At 38.1% G+C, this 18,587-nt stretch overlaps 2 protein-coding genes and 1 long non-coding RNA gene across 6 annotated transcripts in view; 1 reads left to right on the top strand and 2 right to left on the bottom strand.

The window, feature by feature from the left end:
- bard1 (BRCA1 associated RING domain 1) overlaps positions 1-4,556 on the bottom strand; it is a 24,373-nt gene extending 19,817 nt beyond the window's left edge. For 2 of the 3 annotated variants that reach the window (XR_013652900.1, XM_004081856.5), the window contains exons 1-5: positions 4,352-4,556; positions 3,185-3,241; positions 2,594-2,739; positions 1,296-2,341; positions 960-1,040 (exon numbers count right to left, since the gene is read on the bottom strand). Coding sequence is in view for 2 of the 3 variants with exons in the window: in XM_004081856.5 (XP_004081904.1) it covers positions 960-1,040; positions 1,296-2,341; positions 2,594-2,739; positions 3,185-3,241; positions 4,352-4,440 (1,419 nt within the window). In the remaining variant the exon portion in view is untranslated. Of the gene's footprint in view, positions 1-959; positions 1,041-1,295; positions 2,342-2,593; positions 2,740-3,184; positions 3,242-4,137; positions 4,321-4,351 lie in introns of those variants that run through there. The other variant, XM_011489667.4, reaches the window with a different exon arrangement.
- Positions 4,224-8,575, top strand: LOC110017456 (uncharacterized). Its single transcript, XR_002292866.3, has 3 exons — positions 4,224-4,384; positions 6,981-7,134; positions 8,436-8,575. It is a non-coding gene; the product is annotated as an uncharacterized LOC110017456 (long non-coding RNA).
- Positions 5,715-18,587, bottom strand: part of abca12 (ATP-binding cassette, sub-family A (ABC1), member 12) — a 61,326-nt gene continuing 48,453 nt past the window's right edge. For both annotated transcript variants that reach the window (XM_011489666.4, XM_078939926.1), the window contains 13 exons: positions 17,375-17,552; positions 17,094-17,209; positions 13,941-14,103; positions 13,592-13,845; positions 13,057-13,261; positions 12,804-12,913; positions 12,498-12,648; positions 9,262-9,396; positions 8,773-8,876; positions 8,416-8,508; positions 8,193-8,298; positions 6,972-7,109; positions 5,715-6,491 (listed from right to left, as the gene is read on the bottom strand). In XM_011489666.4, coding sequence (XP_011487968.1) covers positions 6,387-6,491; positions 6,972-7,109; positions 8,193-8,298; positions 8,416-8,508; positions 8,773-8,876; positions 9,262-9,396; positions 12,498-12,648; positions 12,804-12,913; positions 13,057-13,261; positions 13,592-13,845; positions 13,941-14,103; positions 17,094-17,209; positions 17,375-17,552 — 1,858 coding nt within the window. In that variant the 3' untranslated portion in view covers positions 5,715-6,386. The remainder of the gene's footprint in view (positions 6,492-6,971; positions 7,110-8,192; positions 8,299-8,415; positions 8,509-8,772; positions 8,877-9,261; positions 9,397-12,497; positions 12,649-12,803; positions 12,914-13,056; positions 13,262-13,591; positions 13,846-13,940; positions 14,104-17,093; positions 17,210-17,374; positions 17,553-18,587) is intronic.

Below are 18,587 nucleotides of genomic sequence, written 5' to 3' on the forward strand. Positions count from 1 at the left end.
TATGAGTACCAGAGAGGAAGATTACAGCAGCATCAGATTAAAACCTGATCAAATTATTGTAATTTACCTTTAAGACAGGGGTGTCAAACTCGTTTTCATTGAGGGCTACATCAGCACAGTGGTTGTCTTCAAAGGGCCAGATATAACTTAAACATGTAACTAAATGTAATGAAAAATAAATGTAACTACTCCTTAATGTTAAATAACTCATTTATTGGTTTATGATAACTTTTTAAAGTGACAATAACAGTTGCATAGAAAACATATTTTTGCTCGTTACTCTAGCATAAAGCGTTTTTCGGAATCCATTTTTTGTTTGTTTTTCCTTACCGAGAAGGAGGGTCTAAGGGCAGAAATGCCCAGGGTAGTTTAGTTAGTTTAGAATTTACCTATTGAATTCTATGACTTTATGATTTTATGTTTACTATAAAATTACTAGACAAAATAAGTCTATTATTTTAAATATTCAAAAGAGAAGATTTACAGACCAATTAGTTTATTCAGAATGTGGTGGTCTTCAAATTGCTATTAAAAAAATGGTCACTAAGAGAGACCACCTCAGTGGTGTTTCTGAGACTCAAGCTCAAACCTAATTAGAAGCTTTGTAGTTGTCAGCATCCAGCTAAAGTTTTAAGTCCTGAAAACAAACGCCCTTTTGGTTGCCGAGAAAAATCTAAAGTATCCTTACAGAAACTCTTTTGTCGGAAAAACAACCGAGGGTTTGAAGGTATTCATTAGATAAATCAATTCATCATCTCTGCCAAGATTTAAAAAAAAGTGGTTCATCAAACTTTTGCCAAAATATGTTTCATCATCAAATCATAAATGTGCAAACTCTGATTTTGGCAGGATATTTGACCATTTTTTAGTTACTAACAAACACAAAGTAGCCGATTGGCGCTTTTATTTCCCTGAAGATGAAATGGTCTGTAGTTAAGTTTGTTAGACCAAGCACTTACCAGGGGTGTCCACCCAGCATTATCTTTTTGGTTTGGGTCAGCTCCCTGGTCCAGCAGCTCCTTGACAGCCTCTACATCTCCCTGCAGGAGAATAAACATGAAGTCAGAATCGGAGCACTTCAAACACAGCAGCTGACCTAACCAAAGCGAGGCCCTGCGGTTTATCAATTAAGACTCCTGAGTGGACCATTGATTAACTTGTCCACGATGCAGAGAGGGATTACAACCATGCTCAGAAGGATTACTATAAAACAAAGCTGTGCTGTCTGATCACAAAAGGAGGATACGAGAACATTTGTGTGATTTAAAATCATAGCAGTAGGCCAAGTTTATAACCTTTATTGCTGCTAGATGCAGTGGGGTCTCTCCCTTGTAGTTCCTCTTCATAAATGCAGGGCTTCCAGAATTTGGTCGACCAGATGATCTCGGACTGCAGGGGGATTTACTGTGTCTTTCTGTTAAAGTCAGGCCTGCCGCATCCCTTTGTTTGCCGAGTTTTGTGCTCTTCTCTCTCCGGGGTGTAGCTAAAGATGGAGGATTATTGACAGTTGGAGAGATCTCAACTAGTGACTTTCTTCGTTGGCTGGTGGAGGTTCTCGGTCTTCTTGGTGTGTTTTCCAAAAGGCTTTTTTTCTTTTCTACTCCTTTAGAGCATTTATCAGGAGTAGTCATGTTGCTCGGACAGAGAGCATCTTCATTGGGACTGGGCTCATTTGTACATGCTATCTTTGGCTGACCAACACTGCCCTGAGCAACCTGAGTTTGGCACCTCGGTGTACTGCTGCTGCCCTCTGAAACATCATCTCCCACTGTGTTTTGGGCAGGATCTAGTTCAGTATTCTCTTTTAGCACTTTCGCTGGAAGCTCTTCACAGGTGACGGCAGGACCTATGAAAGAAACCCTTTTACTGGACCTTCTTGACATGTTAGCACATGGCTGCTCCAGTTCGGAGGATGCATGCTCTGCCTCTGTAATTCCCCACTGCTGGTTTATGGCCTCCAGCCTCTTCTTTTTATTGTTCTGCCTGGTCTGCTCACGCGTGGTTGTGCTGGTTCTCTGCCCCTGTGAATGGCTGCTGTTGGCATTTCTCTTCAATGACTGCTTCTTCTTCTTCTTTTGGTTTTCAAGGTTGCATCTTTGAGAAGAAGAAGAGTCTTGAGAGGATGATGTAAAATTAAACACCGACAGGTCTTGGCTTTGAGCTGCAGGGGCTTCCAGCTGTGGGGCGACGGTTTCACCAGAGTTGCTAGGCACTGGGACGTCTGAGGGTTTCTCCACCTTGCAGCGCACCTTGCGACTGCGTGGACTAAACCATATCTTGAAGTTTTTCTTGTGTTTAAAGACAGCTGCCTCCCTTTCTGTTTGGGTCCCACCAATAGAGTCTGCAACAACAAAGTACAAAAGCAATGCAAATATTGCAAAAACAAATTTACCACTGTCTGTACACCAGAACGTTTCAAAGGTAATCGCAAACCAATGAGCTTTTGTACAAACTGCTACGCATAAAAACTTCTTCTTGGTTTCAATAAACCACACAGTGAAATGCTGAGATTAGGTAAAAGGAGGAGAAAAAATATATTACTTCTGTAAAAAAGTGATATAGAGATTTCTTTACAGATATTGGCGATATGTACCTGGTTTTGTGGGATTGAGCAGGGACTCCAAACCGCAAAAGAGCTGTATAATGCTGCTGAGCTGCCTGTTGATTTGGATGTCCTTCACCCACGCAGGGCTAAGGCACACCGCGCAGCCATCCCCTGCTCTGGGGCCGGCACAGGACCTGAACAATAAACCTTTCTTGGATTAGTGTCCATGTCAAAGCACAGCAAAAAAGAAATACAGTGTGTATATTGATCCACCCCCTCCTAAATAGATTCAGCTTTAAAGAGAAGGAACAAGTTAAGATTTGTAGTTTATACTTGCAGAGACATTAACTGTCTCCGCTATTCATTGTCAGAGCTAGAAAGTATTTCATCTCCAAAGAAATAATCCTGCAGAATTGAAAAATTAGTCATGCATGAAAGTAAAACAGACCTATTGCCAGAAACTGAGCAGATTATGTGGTGTCATTGCAGAAGAAGCACGCCGTTTTAAATACTGCATAAAATAAAATAAAATCAACTGAATTTTTTATCCAACTTTGTGTGGCAAATAAAAATCTCTGAGATGATTTAAAAGTAGCAGTAATAAAAAAAAGCAATTCACAGATAGCAAGGTCATATTACCTGCACAGCATATGCTCGCACATGCCCATACACACAGGCTCTTCCATTAAATTTGAACTGTGGAGAAAAGAGACAGAAGATTTTTAAGAAGTGCAATAACACTTATCTATAGGACAGAAACCTAAATGTATGTCATGACCAAGTCTCCGCTTAGCACTATGTTCAAAGAGCAACGTTTAAAGGAAGAAAACCCATGTGTCCAAATTATTTGAACATATGCACAGTATACCCCAAATAGTGTGGGCTTTAAAACACTGGAATTGGGGGGAAAATAAGTTGTTATATTAAGCAGTTCTTCTACTTGAAAGATATAAGTGAATTATAAACAAGGCTTTTTAAGAAGGAATGTTTTATTTTGCTTTGAAAGAAAATCTGCTGCAGGGATAATTATCTAATTAATTTATGACTGAAGTTTGATAAACATGGCTGTGCAAATGTTACAATAAATTAAAACAAATACTCTGCTGAATCTAAATTGTAAAATGTCTTCCTGAAGTTTCAATCATCTGGTTATTGACACATCCACCACATTGGCTCTCCTCAGTTCTTATCCTCCACCACAATGAATGTCTGGTTGGTTCGCCATCACCATCCTGTCAATCTGTAATATATCCCAGATTATTTAAAGGTGGGACCAGGAAAACTAAAAAAAATATACATAAAAAATAATAATGCCAAGCTCCAACACAAAAAAATGGTTGAATTTGATATGGGCATCATCATCATTCTGATAGAGTAGACTTTCCCCAGACCTGAGCTGCAGATCGAACCGATAAGTAGTCAGGAGGACCCCAAACAAACTCCCGAATCCGCCAAAACAGTTAACTTGACCGAACTCAACAAAACAACTAAATCAGATGAACTGTGTGTATTTGTATTATAGATCTCATTATGCGGTTTGAGCTAGCGTCCTGCTAGCTTGCTTAAAGTTGTTGTTTCGTGTTCTTTCTTACCTCAGTTTAACCTGTTTTTATCTGTTTAATCGGGAGAAGCGGGGGACGCTTACGACACATCCCCCCGCAGCTGTTTTCGATCCATCAAGCTACACTCAAAGGGACACACATGACTTTTTCTCTTTAGGAAGCTCAATGTCTTAAAATACAAGTGACTCCCTGAGTACCAGCCACTTTAAGCTCGTCCCTGGCTCCTAAATAAAATGTAACGTACCATTTGGAACAAAGCAGAAGCCACCGGAAGTTGGTAAGAGCCTCTTTAGTACTTTTCCAATCCTGCGCCTCGACGACGTTGTCTTCCATCGTGCTTGAAAAGGAAAGATCACTTTTCTGAAGGCTGTAAAACCGTTACTAAAACAAAACCAACTTCCTGGTTGTTTCTTTTGTCCCGCCAAATTTTCGCGGAAGTGACCTTTCATGACGTAATCTTCTTCACGTAATCTTCTTAATAATAATAATAATAATAATAATAATAATAATAATAATAATAATAATAATAATAATGAACGCATGGTATTTGTTAAGAATCCAAAAAGGGGAACGTGTTGACTGTTATTTTCAAAAGTAATTTAAAAAATAATAATCTGTAAAACAACGAGCACCACATTGTTGTACTTTTTTGTTGATTGTTCAATGATAACATTCAAAAACATTAATCCATCTTGGATTACAATTGCATAGATCCACAATAAAAGATACGTCTTAAACAGTGTGATGTCAATACAAACATTGTCCTTGTTGTTATTGTTATATTTTTATTATCTTTACAACAATTCTTTTAGGCTACGGAATTATGTACATAGCACTGCAAATTGTATGTGTAAATATTTGTATGCTTTTCTGAGTGTGTAGAAAAGTTTTGTGTAGAGGCCAGCTTTGAGGAATCTCCTAAATACCAAAATGTAAACTGTAAAAATCTTCTTCTTTCTGTTTCGGCTTTTCCCATCAGGGGTCGCCACAGCGAATCATCGTTTTCCACCTCACTCTATCATGGACATCTTCTACCCTAACATTAGCCAACTTCATGTCTTCTGTTAAGACATCCATATATTTCCTCTTTGGCTGTCCTCTTGCCTTCCTGCCAGGCAGCTCCATCTCCAACATCCTTCTACCAATATATCCACTATCCCTCCTCTGAACATGTCCAAACCATCTCAGTCTGGCTTCTCTGACTTTGTCGCTAACACAGGCAACATGAGCCGTCCCTCTGATGTACTCGTTCCTTATCCTGTCTAACCTGGTCACTCCTAAGGAGAACCTCAACATCTTCATCTCCGCTACCTCCATATCAGCCTCTTGTCTCTGTCTCACTGCTACCGTCTCTAACCCATAGAGCAGAGCTGGTCTAACCACTGTCTTGTACACCTTTCCTTTGAGTCTTGCTGACACTCTTCTGTCACACAACACTCCTGACACTTTCCTCCAACCGCTCCAACCTGTAAACTGTAAAAATCAAAAACAAAAAATGTATTCTTCTACAATGACGGATTGTGTCTATCATGCACCAGAATTAGCAGTGGTCAGTGTTGTTGTTGTTTTTTTAAACTGCATATTTAAATACAAAAGTGACAACAAAATGAGCACTTGAGAAAAAAGCTTTATTACATAATGAATCTTGATGCATTTATGATCATGGGAAGGCTCTCGAGCAGAAAAAAGTATTATAAATATTCAATACATTTATTGTAAATATAGGAAATACCCCTGGAGTGAGACTTAATCCAAAGTTCAAAAGTAGAGAGCTTTGTGTGTATATATTTTCTGTTTATAAATTTACAATCTACATTTATATGAACTTCCGATTTTTTAAATGACATATTCTTATATGTCTTTATTAACTGAATTATTTACTTTGTTATACAATTGTGTATTTCTAACAGAAGGCTGATTTTGTGCTGATCCCAAAGTTAAAATTAAGAGAGCTTAGAGATTAAAAGAACAGCAACAAAACACATAATGAATTGTCTTAAGATGATCTGTGAATTTCAATGTAAACAAAATAGCAAATTTGTGTCATTTATAGGACTAAAAACAAGAAAATAAACAAGACATCTGTGCACAAATGCAAAAGTGCATGTGCTTTTTTGATTCTCATTACTGATTTGTTCAGGAGAAATATCCATTTCCTATTTAAATTTATTCAATCATATGTTCTGTCAAAAATCCTTCAAGAAATTAATCTTTTTATACATTCTACAAACAAGAAGACATCGTTTCAGTTGGATACAGCAGCAAAAAGAAATGACAGTCTAGGATTTTACAGCCTCAATGGAGTCCAGGCTTTTTGAGTCCTCCTCATTTTGAATTGGTGTGGTTTCCAAGTCGGTGTTTCCCATGGCAAAATTAATGAAGACCTGTGGAGGTTGAGTAATAATTGAAGTTAATTTAGTCATTTTAAAAAGATTTAATTGTTTCGAGTGAAAAGCAATTTTAGCAGAATGGAGGCTTAGCTTTTCATCCGAACCCCCCTCTTTTTCTCCTGGCTATGGTGTCTTCCAATCCCACAGCCCCAAAGGCTTTAAAGCAGTTGAAGAATATCAGCACTGGCTGCATATAAAGCTCATGGATTCTCTTCCTAACTCATATTCCATTTATTTTCCCTCAGGCGTACCCTCTGTCAGTTTTCCTCTGCCTTTTTTTAAAGTTTCTCTGCACTGTCTTTCACTCCCACTCAGCTTTCCTCTGCCCCTGCCTCCCCTCCCGCCCTCACGCTCCCTTTTTCATCACGCGTCCCCTTTTTTTTTTGTCCCTTGCTACCCTCTACCCACCCTTACAAAGCCACATGCAATTTTTTTTTCCACTCTCACAATTTATTTCCTGTCCCCTTTTCTCACCTCATCCAGTGTGGTCTGGCTCACAGAGAAGTGTTTGATCTGCAAAGTATTCTTGTTGGACTCCAGCTGGTTGAAGATGTCAGCAACCCCTCCAGGAGCAGTTGGCACGTGGTACTCTACCATGGTGAAGTGCTGGTCCTGTGTGTTCAGATACCATGCAGTGGTAAGTGGTTTAAGACTTTAAAAACATGTGGGCTTTCAGTGAAATCACAGAATCGTAAAATAACTGAACTCTCAATGCTGATCATAAAATAACTCATATTTTCACACTATAAAAGGTCCCTCTATGGTAGCAAATTAACAAAATATGTAAACTGCATGATGAATACTATTTTATGTTAAGAAAATATAGAAATAAGTAAATTGGGGTGGAGATCAATCATAATCAAACCAATGTTGTTGTTTATACATCCCTGTCAAGCAAAAAATATGAAGTTTCTATCATTTAAAGTTAACAAAGAAGAGTCTCAGCAATGTCAGCTTGGTGGGAACAATTAGTGTAATCCTGGAGGCTATAACTATCTGTGACACAATAAATCACTTCTGATTAGAGCTTTTGAATTTGGGAGATATTAAAAATGAATTGTACATCAATGTTATTGTTTATCTCCATGAGACTTTGGAAAGTTATTTCAATTTTTAAGTTACTTCATGCCATATGCGTTCAATTTTCAATGTCCTTTTTCCGTAATAAAGCATACCTAATTTTTTATACCAATAAAATATAAAGTATTTAATTTGTATATATTTAAATAAAATAAAGCCACTGAGTATTGGGGCCACCACAAAAATAAATTAAAAATAGATATATTTAAAGAATATTTCTGAGAAAACAGTTATATTTCATGAGGATAAAGTAAAAGAACTGTGAGAAAAAGTTTTAATTTTACGAGAATAAAGTCGTAAATCGATGGAAAAAAAGTTGTAATTTTGTGATAATAAACTCGTAAAATTCTGATAATTTTTTTTTGGTTTAAACAAAATACTACAACAGAGTATTAAGGACCACCAAGATGTAGAGAATATTTGAAACGGGAACACGACTAAATATGGAACCATTTTCATGTTTTACTACACCTTTGGTCTTATTATTTTTGTCAGGAAAGAAATTCAAACAAACCACAACACATCTTTATGGCATTAACTGGTAACACACCCCTTCAACTGTTTTACACCATGCTCCTTTCTACCAAGTGCTCTTGACCGTCTAGGAAAGCTCACCTTGAGATATGTGCTGGGGAACTTGCGCTGCATGAAGTCAGTGATTGCCTCGACATCACAAGAAGCCTCGGCCAAGTACATCCTCACAGTAAACCCACTGCCGAACCTGCAAAGAAAATATTTTGCAGACAAAGCACGGTTATTATAGCAAGTCTGACGGGTTGGGGGTGCAGGCAGAGGAGAAAGTAAAGAGTGGAATGAAGGATGAAGAGAGGTCACAAACCTGTTCTTAATGTGCTGCAGGGAGCCCAGGCATCGGAACTGACCTTTCACCATGATGGCAAGACGGTTGCACAGCGCCTCGCACTCCTCCATGCTGTGATGGAGAGACAACGAAAGAAGGATAAAAGGTTATACAAGGACCCTTTGAGATTAAAGTAATTACCCTTCCTAACTCTGCCTACAATGTTACCAGAGTCTTTATCTGTAGGACACAGGGTGGAAGGCGAATACAAATCATCATGTGTTAGAATGTTAAACTCATCTACATAAAGTAATCCCTAATAATTGTCCTTATTGACTACAAAAAATTCTAATGAGTATTAAATTGAATTAAACCTTTTGTCAGTGCATTGTGTACCTGTGAGATGTGAGAACAACAGCACTCTTTCCTTTGACTTCCTCTGAGATGATCTTCCACAGGTGACGCTTGGTGCGTGGGTCCATACCAGAGCTTGGCTCATCCTGTTAAAACAGAAGGAATGAGAAACGTGTGCGATCCCAGAGACTTTAAATCCAGCCACAAAGACAACAAACATGAACCAAATGCAGGGAACCTCTTAAAAAGTCAGAGCAAGTCTTAAAAAAGATAAGAGAAGAAAGGATTTGATAGAGATGTAAGGTAAAACAAAGTGGAAACCTACAGGGAAGACCCCCCTTGGGTATGCTTGAAGCAGTAGACTAATCAACTGTATGGGATCTGTCAGGCCTAGGGGATCAATATCTACATTTTCTTCTGACTATTTCCAGAACAACGATGTGTAGTGGGCCTTAAATGTTCCCTGCTTGACCAGTCAGGCAGTGAAAGGGGCAGCTATGACAGCTTTTAATACGTTTGTCTTCTCCTCACCAAGAGCAGGATTTGTGGATGCCCTATGAGAGCTAGAGCGGTGGAGAGCTTCCTACGGGTGCCACAGCTGTAGCCATCCGTGATGATCTTTCTGTAGTAATTCAGCTCCAGTCTCTTCAGCAGGTAGTTCACCATCTGGAGGGAAAACATACAGAGTTGTAACATTTTAATGAGAAAACAAATGCTTTTTTTTGCTACAAAAGAGACCACACTAAAAATCTTGAGAACTGACTTGAGAAAACTGAGACAATTTTTTTGGTGTGCCTGTTGCAATCTTTTAATCTGTTTGGAAGTAATTCATCTAACTAGAATCATCAGGTCTAACGATTGCTTTTGATGGTTCACCATTAATAAGAAATGTTTCATGGATTAGTGTGCTGTTTCCTGGCTGCACAAATGCAGTGATAACGTCCAGCCTGTTTTGTTATCTTTGAAAAATCAAATCAATCTTTGGTTTCATCAGGAGCTTGACTTCCTTTATTCCAGCTAATGGATAGTCTTTAGGAATGTCCAGTGTTCCACTATAAACACGCCAGAGGCTGTTCTCAACAGAAAAATGTGGATTCACACAGACAGGAAGAAATCGGTGACCCTGCTCTACATTGGTTGTTTGATATTCATGGTTTTACTCTGGCGTGTTTGTTTTTTTTATCTTGTCTGGTGCAGCTACAGGGAAAATTACATGAGATCTCTATTGGCCCAATTCTCATGCATATTTAAGCTTGTTTACACAACAATAATGGCTTCATTTGGTGATTTTATTTGGTATAATCTGCATGCCAGGCTTAGCACTGTGGAATATGCTGTAGTGTAAGCTGGGTAATGCATGTCATTTTTATCCACTTCTTTCAGTCACTCCAAAATCACATGACATTGCTTGTTGTAAATGCCAAAGCAATTTGAACAAGCATCCAGTGATTTTTATTAGGTAAACTCTGACCTTTTCCCCCAGTTGTTGGCATGTTTGAAAACCAGATCAGTGAAGCAAACTAACGCAAGTCAAACCAGTTCACTTGGGTATTTCTGCTTTTCCTCTAGTAGAAAGTGTATCTTTTTGTTGTTGATTTTCTCTATGGTTCACTGATCCAAGTTATCTAAACACTGTTTATAAAACTGCATATCTTAAAAAAAGAACTCAGTGGTCTGTATCCAAAGTACGAATAATTAGAAACAGATAGTATATCATAAACTCACCAAGTTCTGACCAAAATATGTTGTTTTTCGTGTTTCATAAAAGCCACTTTCCATCACCTTTGATGTAACAGCTCATTAAGCAGACAAAACCATGTCAATGCAAAATGACCCCATTAAGGCTTGGCTCATTATCCACAGCTAGGGGACTGTCAGTGGCAGACATCATAAGAGATGCTCTATAAATAGCCTCATCTTTGTGAATTAGCTCAACACAGATGCGGTGGCTTGTACAAACATTGTCACCGCGGTGAACATGGAGTAAGAGCAGCAACAACAGCACTGATATGTGATTAGTTACAGACATTTCTGTGTCTGGGCTGTACCGTATATGTGTGTGTGTGTCAGTAAACCCACTTGGTGCTGGTCTTCAGTTCTGTTGATAAGATGTTCGAGTGTCAACAGTAAAAACCCTTTATTTTTTATTTTTTAGCTTCTGTGGAAAATGGTGCAGCGACTGTGACATCGAATGTCTTTTTTGTATGCAATTTAGATTTGCTGTGACTAGAGCAAAGCCTGCTGTCACTCCACGTCCGCTTTGCTGTCAGGCTACAAATGTGTGTAAATGCTTCGTGATGTCAAACTTTTTACAGTCCCGTTTTCCCTGACAACATACTAAAACGTTGTACTTGATCTATAAATATGTTCAAAAAGACCTGCAAAAGCTGCAGAGCAACTGCACTTTGACCTAAATAAAAGATCTAGTCTTTTTTGACATTTGCCTGTTGAGATGGATTCTAGAGGTTCAATTTGTTGAAGGACAGGAATTTATGTAGATATTTATATTGGAAAACTATTACGTGGTCACAGAATTGCACAACTGCACAACATTGGTGACCAATAGCTGAGTCTGAAACCAGATGTCCAGTCACTACTTTAAGCTAGACAAAGCACAATGGTTACTTATGCTAAATGCACAGCCAGCACATAATTTAATTCTATTCAAAATTTCCAATAAATTAGATGTAATAAACAAGTGAATACAAGTAACTGCAGAACCTCATTTTCATTCACTTTACTCTAGTTAGAAATGCAGAAAATTCATTGAGTAAATTATCTTTCATGCTTCATTTTCATTTGCATCCGAGATCATTTAGTACGGCGGGTATTTTAGCAAATAAAACATAAGCAAAACAATTGTTTTAGCTGGAATTAATAATTGAAAACAATTTTCAATTTCTACTTCATGAGTTAAGTACATTTCAGTTAATCAATCCAGTCTCTGTGCAGCAGATGGTTTAAATGCCAACATCTATGTAAGAACACGCTGGAGACGAAAACCACAGTTAAAAGAGTTTGCCACCACAGTTATGGAGACAAATCTAACTGAGCTTCAGGTTTTGTAAACACAGAAACAGCAAAGAAAGCTTGAATGTGTTGCACATGCTTTGTAGTTCTTTCCTCGAAATGGGAAATGATTCAAAATGTGCGAACTCTTCTTATCTAAAATTCATTCATTCATGACAGTGTACTTTCTTGGGATCCAACAGAGCACCCATCAAGAGAGAAGTGGATCAAAAGGAAGCTAACACAAAGAGCAAAAAGAAAAAAAGAAAAAAAAGAAAAAAGAAATGACAAGACAGAGATTTATTTATTTTTCGAAAATTTCCTAAGGTCTTCCAGATTATTTTTTTGTCTTTTTGCAGCTTTTTCTTTTTACGTCATCACTGATGATTGACAAACATACTTAGTAGTAATCACCAAAAGGCTAAACTGATTAGTCCACATGAAGATAAATGAGATGAAGGGAACCAAACGGGCACAATAAATAACCGCCACTCACTAACAAAGAATCACTTAAATATAAATGTGTTTGAAGTATGAAGTTCAAGCTGAGCTTACAACAAAATCCTTTCCCTTTTGCTCAACTGTAAAGCTCTTATCACACATCACTCAACACCTTACATGCTCCTATTCAGTATGCATGAAGGCAACAGTTACTAGTCTGGTAGAGAGAGTGCAACTAGAAATTTATATCACATCCAGTGTTATTTTGTGGATGATATTGTCACTATCCAAAGCTTTGAAAGACAGTTCTTTCTTACCCCATCAATCTCCCTCTTCGGGATGCCACGGATGCGAGCATAGAAGTACAAATGCTCTTCGCCAGTGAGCAGTTCATCAAGTGCATCCACCTGGGGACAGTAGCCGATGTAAATTCCCTGCTTCCTGCACTCCATGATGTCTACTAACCGCCTAGAGGGAAAAAACAAAAGCAGATCATTGAAAATGGCCTCTATGAGAAAACTTAGACTTTTACAAATCTGGACTGGCAGCTAAAATGCTTATAAATAAAAAAGTAAACAGGAAATATGCTTCCTTGTTTTGTGATTATGTTAGTACAGCCTTACCCATCCCAGTCTCTGATATGTGCTGAGCCATCAGACGGGCTGACATCTCCAGTCAGCATCTTGAAGGTGGTAGTTTTTCCTGCCCCATTCACTCCCAGCAGGCCAAAACACTGACAACAAACAATTGTCTCTTGTAAACTCAAAGCATTTGTATACATGCACAGATAATTATTGCTTTCTAAAGCAATTAGTAATGACTCCCCTCTTTGTTTTGTTACATTTCTAAATAGAATTGCATAGTTTTGATGCTCACCTCTCCAGCAGGGATGCCCACAGAGAGCCTCTTAACAGCATGGACCTTCTTCTTGAGGTGTTGATAAACTTTTGAGAGCTGGTTCAGCTGCAGTACATCTGAGCTTGCTGCTCCGCTGGACACCCTCAAATGCTCCTCTGCCACATCTTCATCCTCCTCTTCAAGAGTAATTGGAGGCGAGGCCTTTTTGCCCTTAATCAGACGCCTACAAGAAGGAATTTATGGTAACTACTAGAGCCTAAGATTCAAAAGTTGATATGCATCTTACCATGCATCTTTTTTAATGATCAAAGCTCTTCTGTTGCATAACCAACAACTCATTTGCATGTCACAGTAAACACTTTTAGCACAGCTTACAATTTTGTTCTAGCCTGCAAGGGAATTCATAATTTCTTCAAGTATGAGAAAAAATATAACCAGTGGATGTGAGACCCTGTGAGATCTAGATGAAAAGCCACTGAAAATGCTCCAGGTGCAACTTTATATAAAATGAATTCCTGAATCTCAAAAATCTGACAGATATCTGTTTTCTTACCAGACTTTGCGCAAGAGAATCTTGTTTAGCAGCAGGCGGAGGGTAAAGAAGAACAGGCCAATGATGAAAGATGAAATGAACATCCAGCCTAATCCGTCTGTGGAGAATGGATTCTTATAGGCATCGATTCCATAGCCACTAAGAATCTGGACCTCTATGTTCACTCTGGCCATGTACATCAGCCCATTCCCAAAGTTGAACTGAGGGAAGATGAGGAAGGCATTGCTCAGCGTCTCAAACGCGTTCTGGATGACCTGCAAGAGGAAGGGTTGGAACAGTGCATATGTAAGGTACGTTTGAAGACAGCAAGTAAACACTTGAGAACAGAGAACAGGGAGCTTATTCTGACCTCTGAGTGTGTTGCTGACACTTGACCCAAAAAGTAGAGGATGGAAGTGGACATGACGGTATTGGTGCTAAGGAAGAGGTTGATGCATACATAGGTGATGAATGCTGTCTCTGCATCTCTGAATACACCTGCCAACACATACATCCAGGGGAAGGTGGAAAACCTAAAACAATAACAGAAAAAAACATTTTAAACAATCTTTCTATTAAAAATAATCTTGCAGACATCTAAACAATAGTATAGTTGAGACCAGACTGCAACTCAATCAGTTCTAATTACTGAAAGCACAAACAAATTAATAATCTTTTGGTAATTGAGAATGTTTACCTAGTAACACATTAAAATAAAATAAAGCTCTACAAAGACAAGGTTTTTCCTTTTGTAGCTTATGAAAAAACGGACAGAAAACTCTCAATGCCAAGTTTAATATTACGACGGAGTTTTAGGGCCACCAAAAAAAAAAAAAAAGTAACATTACAAGATTTTAAGTCGTACATTTATGAGAAAAAAACTCGTAAATTTACGAGATTAAAGTGGAAGTGAGCATACAGTGCAGCAGCAAGTGAACGCCGCGCAGCAGCAGAGCAGCCCTTCTAAACTCAATTGAACAGGTAAGCTGAATGTTTACTGATAATGTTCCAAATGTTTGGTAGCTCATTTGTTTGATTTTAATGTTTTATTTATTGATGGGTGGTTTGCAGGATCTCTGCAGCCCGATGAATCCATCGGTGTCCCTGCAGGCAGCTGTCCACTTGAATCCTTTCTTCCTCCTCCAAAGACAAGATCCCTACGTTTGTGTGATGCTTCCGTCTGAGGAGGAGCACTTTTTGGCATTTTCAACGTTCTAATGCTAATACAACAGACTATTTTCATTCCTCTTTATTGTTTTGTGTTGAAACTGGACGTTTCATCTGGAGGAGGGGGCGTATGTAACACTGTTAACTTCCGCATTTGTGTTCGGATGACAGGTTCATGACGTAAGGTGACAGATGAACTTGAGGGTTTGTGAATGAAAAGGAAAATAAAGGCTGCAGCGGTCCTCTACACCCAAACGTGTCTCTGCGCTCCTTATTTTACATATGAAACTCCGCTTTACCGACACCGAACCCCGGAAAGACGGTTCAACTGACAATAATCTGATTTTGAGGTGCTAAAAGGTTCCAAATCTCTTTGTTTTTTTTAAACCTATCCGGAAATAAAGCTTCACAAAAGGCTCCACATATTTCATCTTCTAGCTAGGCTCCGATAAACGGAAAACTTGGGTGTTTTTTCCTCGTTAATCTATGACTTTTTTCTCTTAAATTTACGAGATTTTAAGTCGTAAATTTACGAGAAAAAATCTCGTAATTTAACAGTTATGACTTTCTTTCTCGTACATTTACGACTTAAAAGTCATAATTTTTTCTTTTTTTTTTTTTTTTTTTTTTTTTTTATAAACTGGCCCTAAAACTCTGTCTTATAACATAAATGACTCTGGAAACAAAACGGTTAGAGAAATTCCACATTTTTTAATCAAGCAATCAATATGGCTCAATTTTAATCAATAAATTCCAAAAATATGGATGAAACAGTCACTCTTGATGAACAATAAAAATATTTGAACTGTCAATTTAACAAATCTCTCAGTTTTTTTAATGGATAGACGATCAGTTAAAATTGTCTAAAGTTTATTTTTCCTTTCTTGCATTACCTAAATTTACCTAGAACTTTTTGAGCAGCAAAAATATCCTAGGAAAACAAATACTTTTGGAGCTGTTAGGAAAACAGTCAAATTTAGAAACTTTGCAGCATTCCTAAAGGATAATTTAATGAAATCTTACTTAAAAAGGGTTTGTTATCTTTCAACTTGTACAATTTGTTCATCTTCAATTCTTCTTGCTCCTGCAGTTTTACATTTTAACCTCTTGACCCTGTAACTGTCTGCCAAATGATTCTAATAACATTAGCAAACTGAATACATTTGCACACAAATGCCACTTTTAGAAAAAAACAGTAGATTTTTTTCTAGAGCAAATAAGGTCACTGCAAAGAAAAAGTGAAAATGCTTCTCCATGCCATGACAGATTATGGCCATAATGTCCAAATATCTATGAACACAAATGAAAAGCATTTCTCTTTTTTTTTACTTTTTCCCTTTCTGTCATCTGCCAGTTCCTTTAATTGTAGCATTTAGGTCAAATGACAAAAAGGACAGGTAGGGTAAGAACATGATAAAATGTAGAAAATAAAAGAAATAGACATAAATAAAGAAAGAAAGACAGAGACAAATCGTCAGCACATATGCACAAAAGATGTGCTTGGTAGGCAGACTGTGGGTGCCAAGCCATGACAAGGAACAGAAGCAAGAAGGCTGGAGACCAGACCAGGTGGGTGCAGCATGACAGATGGAGCACTGTGATTACTCATTGCATGGGAGGGCGACATCTGTCTGATAAATGGGAGTCAAAGTGCTGACTTGGACTTTGGTGAAACTGAGCTCTGGATGAGGCTTGCTAACACCAGCAGCAAACACTGGGGATCAAACTTTAGTTACAGATGTTAGATGATGGAAAGGAACCTTTACAATCAATGTGTTTTTTTCTATATTACCTCAGGTCATTGAAGTTTGGGAGCATTAGAGTCTGCTCTTATAGTTATTTTTCTACAACGTTTTTGTTGAAGCTCTTAAATGTAAGGTCTTAGTCTTGGTGTCAATCCACTGCTAAGGTCCAAGGATTAAAAAAAACAAATCATCATCCTTCCTTAAGCTATTCTGTTGGTGTGAGGTACTGTATTTGTATTTGCTGTGTAACAGATGATTTTTTTTCTTATTACAATGTTTTGCAAGAAAATCTTGGTCTTATCTGAATTACTCTGAGTACTGTGGTTTACCTGTTGGTTTTATATGATTTAAAGACATTTAGTTAAACAACAGCAGGAAATTGCTGACATTGTACAGTCCTACATTGTTGGATGATTTATTTCAATAATCTTTCACTTGGGAAACTATCAAACTGCAAATCTTCTGCTTATACAGAGGTGCTGATGTTACAGAGAGCCTACTAAACCAGAGATGGAACAATTGACTTCTTCTCAAATGTGTTTTATCCACAACCTTTTGCCAATCAAACTTTTAGCATGAATGCAAAATTTACTCTTTGTGCAATTACTGACCCAAAGAGCACCAGGAGTAGAGCGACTGCAGCCAAGTTTTGCCGATCTGTAAACGCTGGAACCTGGAAAGCAGCTATCACACCAACAGTCAAAGTCACGGGAACCATAAACAGGGCCTATGAATAAAGAAGAAACATGGTATATTTCGTCATGGTTCCATAATTTTCAAGCAAACATTTTAGTTCTACGGAAACAAATTTCAAAACATTAAAAGGTCACCTATTAACCCATTGAAATAAAAACTATTTTCAATAAGCCACTTAGTTGTTTGAAGGTATTACCATGTCATAGAAGAAGTTCACAGCCCAGTAGAAAGGCTCTCCAATGCCAGCAATGTGCTGGAGCCTCTTGAATCCAGATTGGTGCTCGCTGACTTCATAGATGGCAAAGCTGGATAATGTGATTGAAAATCCCGTCAGCATACACATGGCTACGAGGATCTGGATCATTCCTTGGACCCTGTCAGAAAAAAAAGATTGTTGGATTTTAAGTATGCTTTTAGCTTTAGTATCAGCTCAATTCAAGAAAAGCTCTTATTAAGAACTTATTAGTTTCTATTTATCCTGGTGAACAACAAAATTTGAGTTTTTTATAATTTGCCTGATTGGGCATATTGATACAAAGTCTTCTGTGTCACATGACCTGCCATAAATTCTAATGCTAGTACCAATCAACACAGACATATTTGAGCAACTGATGTTGATTGCAAGACCTGTGCTTCTATTAATAACTAAAGGATGTTTTATCCTCACTATATAAAAACTCGTAAAGACATATGACTCCATCTTTACACTTCACTTAGCAAGTAAACCACATAACTTTTTATTTTCCCAAAAAGCTTGCTGTGTTTAGCTACTCGCACATTCATTCTGTTCTAACTGTCAGTAATGAACTACTTTTTCCGATTCTGCATGGCTGGACGACACTTCAAACTGTTCCAAACATATTTACTGGGTCTATGAAAAGGATAAAGATGAAACCAGCAAGGTGACCAAAAGCAGACACTGACATGTGGTGGGCGTTTCAGGGCAGCACCAGCTAAAGAGGATAGCCAGGAGCTGTCACTAGTGAGCAGGCTCGTTATCTGTGCTGCCGACTCAGCCTTAGATGTTTTCTTAACAAGAAAATCAAGACATTTTGAGTAATATCTGCCATATCTTTAATGCAGCACAGGCAAAATCAATAAATCAAGCAAAGCAGCCAATTATCACTCTGGATGGAGGGGTAAAGGTGCAACTCAGGCACGCAGGCAGGATGCAAAAACAAATGATCAGTAAGACAGAGTTTACCAGTTAAAGGGTGAGCCCTCATAAGGCACTGGAGAGAAAGAACATCCATAAGGCTACAAGGTCGAACGGGTCCACTCTTACAATGATTTATTTGATTCCGTCTTCTGGTAGACAAACAGCAATCCACACCCACACACACACACACACACACACATATATATATATGGCACATACACAGTCTGTGGCCAAAATGTTGACTGCTTTT

Source organism: Oryzias latipes, chromosome 21, assembly GCF_053564925.1.
Source record: "Oryzias latipes strain Hd-rR chromosome 21, Olatipes_Hd-rR_3.1".
Lineage (NCBI taxonomy): Eukaryota > Metazoa > Chordata > Actinopteri > Beloniformes > Adrianichthyidae > Oryzias > Oryzias latipes.